General features: G+C 46.3%; 1 protein-coding gene across 1 annotated transcript; it reads left to right on the top strand.

Annotated features, from left to right (window-relative positions):
* Positions 1 to 2,642: 2,642 nt before the first annotated feature.
* PPTG_21394 (hypothetical protein) lies at positions 2,643 to 2,738 on the top strand (the record flags this gene model as incomplete). The annotated part of the gene is made up of 1 exon (XM_008897404.1): positions 2,643 to 2,738. One exon carries the CDS (start codon positions 2,643 to 2,645, stop codon positions 2,736 to 2,738), a length of 96 nt encoding a protein of 31 aa, XP_008895652.1.
* Between the last annotated feature and the right edge of the window lie 73 nt (positions 2,739 to 2,811).

Genomic DNA, 2,811 nt, shown 5'->3' with positions numbered 1-2,811 from the left:
GGTTTCTGTCTTAAGCGTTTTATTTTTTTTTGTGAGTTTCTGGAACATGTCAGGCATATCAAATGTGTGACCAACGGGTTTGGAAGAACAAGTCAGCTTTTCCTTTTAACGTTGAAGCGCAGCCAAGGAACATGCCGCAACGCGAGTCTTATCGGTGAATTGGTCACGGTCCCATATTTGCATTGATGTTGTGGGCTAAACTTTTCCCCCCAAAAGCAGCACGCATAAATGATTGCGACATCTCGGAAGTCTCATGAACGCTTGGGATACTGGAAACGTAGCCGAAACTGTACTGGTCGCAACCATCTATTGTGGGGAGAGCAACTTGGTAGTAGATCCTACGAATGTGCGACTTTCGACGCTTTAGTAAATAACGATTGGCTGGCCCAACCAAGCATTTAACGTGCGCGAGTGGCTGTGGGCAGACACCAATCATGTATGGCGGGTGGTAAGTGATCGCCTTTCGTTTCTCTCGCAGAAGAGTTAGTGAAAGAAATCGATGAAACCTAGAGATCAGACGGAATTTTAGAGCTCTTCCGTTGTGTCCCGTCAGCTAGTTGCAGACTGCAACTTGCAGTCTTCGCAGCGTGTTAAAGAAACTGAGACAAACAACAGCAAACTTGATCCCAGGAAAGCCACGCTTTCCTACCTTACATGGGACTGCGCAAATTCCAGTTTTTCACTTAACGGCTGGATCTATATTGATCGCTGTCAACGCAATAGCGCTTCAGCTTTTGGCTATAGCGACGTCTCAGTCATCCAGTGATGTGTCAGAAGTCGATGTACATTGAATGAGGTGAAGTAGAGTTTCCATGCTTTGATTCGTTAGCTACACGCCTTGTATTAAAATAGTGGGCACAAAGGTCATGCACGAGTCGTGACTCATGACACGGCTGTAAATGCATCGGGTAGACTCAAAAAGGTCGTGTTCGGTACGATGTCTTCTCCGTCACGTGTTTGTTCGGCAAAGAGGTTGTGTCTACAATATGAGCAAAGAGCACTTAGACCAGTTCATCGTGGTGGAGGCGAATTCACCCTACATATATCTGTCTCACCCTGTGACTGCGTATATTTTTCTCTTGTGCGAAAACGATAAGCAACGGGGTTGCCATCACATCGATCTGGATAACCCAACTGTAAGGCGCATGAACATACCTTGGAAGTCACGAGCTGGCGTCGTGGACTTGTGCGGCGACGTCGATAGATCGGTTTCTTTACCTCTTTATATTACCAAAGAGCATCGTTGAAGTGACGTTTCTTGGTGCTGTCCGGGGACCAGCACGTTGACCAGTTAGACAGTCGTACAGCGTAGTTGTTACTTCGTATTTTAAAGCTCGAGAGACTGACAACTCTGTAAGTGGAATTAACGTTAATATCACGTTAGCTTGAAGTGACAAGAGATTACTGCAGGCGAGGCAGACGGTCTAGTGCATTCGTGCGAGGGAACTGGGTTCGAAGCCTCTCGCTTATTAAATTCTCTTGGAAGCTCGGAATTCCTGTTATTGTCAAATCGGTGTACAAGTGATCTCACGCTGGAATGCAACGTGTGTGGATAGTTATACACCTTTTCAAACAACCTGTCCCTTGATCGATCGTAAAGAAAACGAATTCTTTGGTGCTATGCTTGCGTCTCCGAAGCCATCCAGGTCATAGTAGAGCCGACATAGGTGGAATGGATCAGCTTGAGAGACTTCCTGCTTTTTCTTTCTTTTCCTGTACGGCACATTGATGTCATTTAGCGAACTAACGATATAGATATACTTCCTGCTTGCGTAAGACCATTCCACATTGGTTGTAACTTAAGAATGGAGTTGCTTCATTCGTCTACACGAGTTTCACTCCATGTCGTCGATTCTTTGTAGAGAACGTCTACGGACCGTAAATTACGGTAATGAGATCTGGCAAAAGTCACAACATAGTTTCATTCACTAAGACAACGTGGATGATTCGACATTCTACGACTTTGTACAGGTTCCGGAGCAGGCCACAGTACCTAAACGTGCGTGAAGTGACGAGCATTCTCGAATGATCCACACGTCAGGAGAAAATAATGAAACCGGAGATCCTAATTACGTACTTCTTGCTATCAATAAGCCCGACGGTTGTTGCTAGCAATGCTTAAAGTAAAGAGAAAGCAAAGAATCCAGACTACTGCATTTTCAGTTCCAAGGTGATCGGCGTAAAGCCGTTGAACTCGTGTTCATTAAAGCTGTCGACCTCAGAGCCTGAGGCCCAAGCCAATGCATTGTTAGCACAACCTTCACCCTCCGTATCGGGAAAAATGTAAATCCTAGTGACAGATTCAGAGGTAGTTTCAACCAAGTCCTCATCCCATCCCGAATTTTACGCGTATTTACAGCTCGTGACAGGCTTGGGATGATGATTTAAGTGGTCAATATCTGATGGCGAGTTAGATTTTTTTTTTTACACTGGAAATAGCGAGCTGGATGCTACCGAGCCGTTGGCTACTTGGCTAGTCGATGCATGGGATGCTGACGAATGTCACCCACTCTCAGCTCTCATAACCACATTTCAAATCGACGATAGCTGCGAGATGCCGTCGCTGTTGGGCTTGCGGCTCGGTCGATTTGACCCTACGGCGTCCAAGCCATCGATAGGCTGGTGCAACGACGTTCCGTACGATGACAGCGACGCAGAAGCCGAGTGGGAAGAGTACATTCGACGTCAACGCAGCATCGAGAGCAACCAGTTCGACAACGAGAGCGTTGCCAGCTTAAACACCGAAGAAGCAAGCGAAGAAGCCATCGAGAACGAGATTGAAAAATCCACGCATGAAGTGTTTTGCCAAAG

The sequence above is a fragment of the Phytophthora parasitica genome (assembly GCF_000247585.1).
Source record: "Phytophthora parasitica INRA-310 unplaced genomic scaffold supercont2.5, whole genome shotgun sequence".
Taxonomy (NCBI): Eukaryota; Oomycota; class Peronosporomycetes; order Peronosporales; family Peronosporaceae; genus Phytophthora; species Phytophthora nicotianae.
This window is presented reverse-complemented; position numbering and strand designations above follow the sequence as displayed.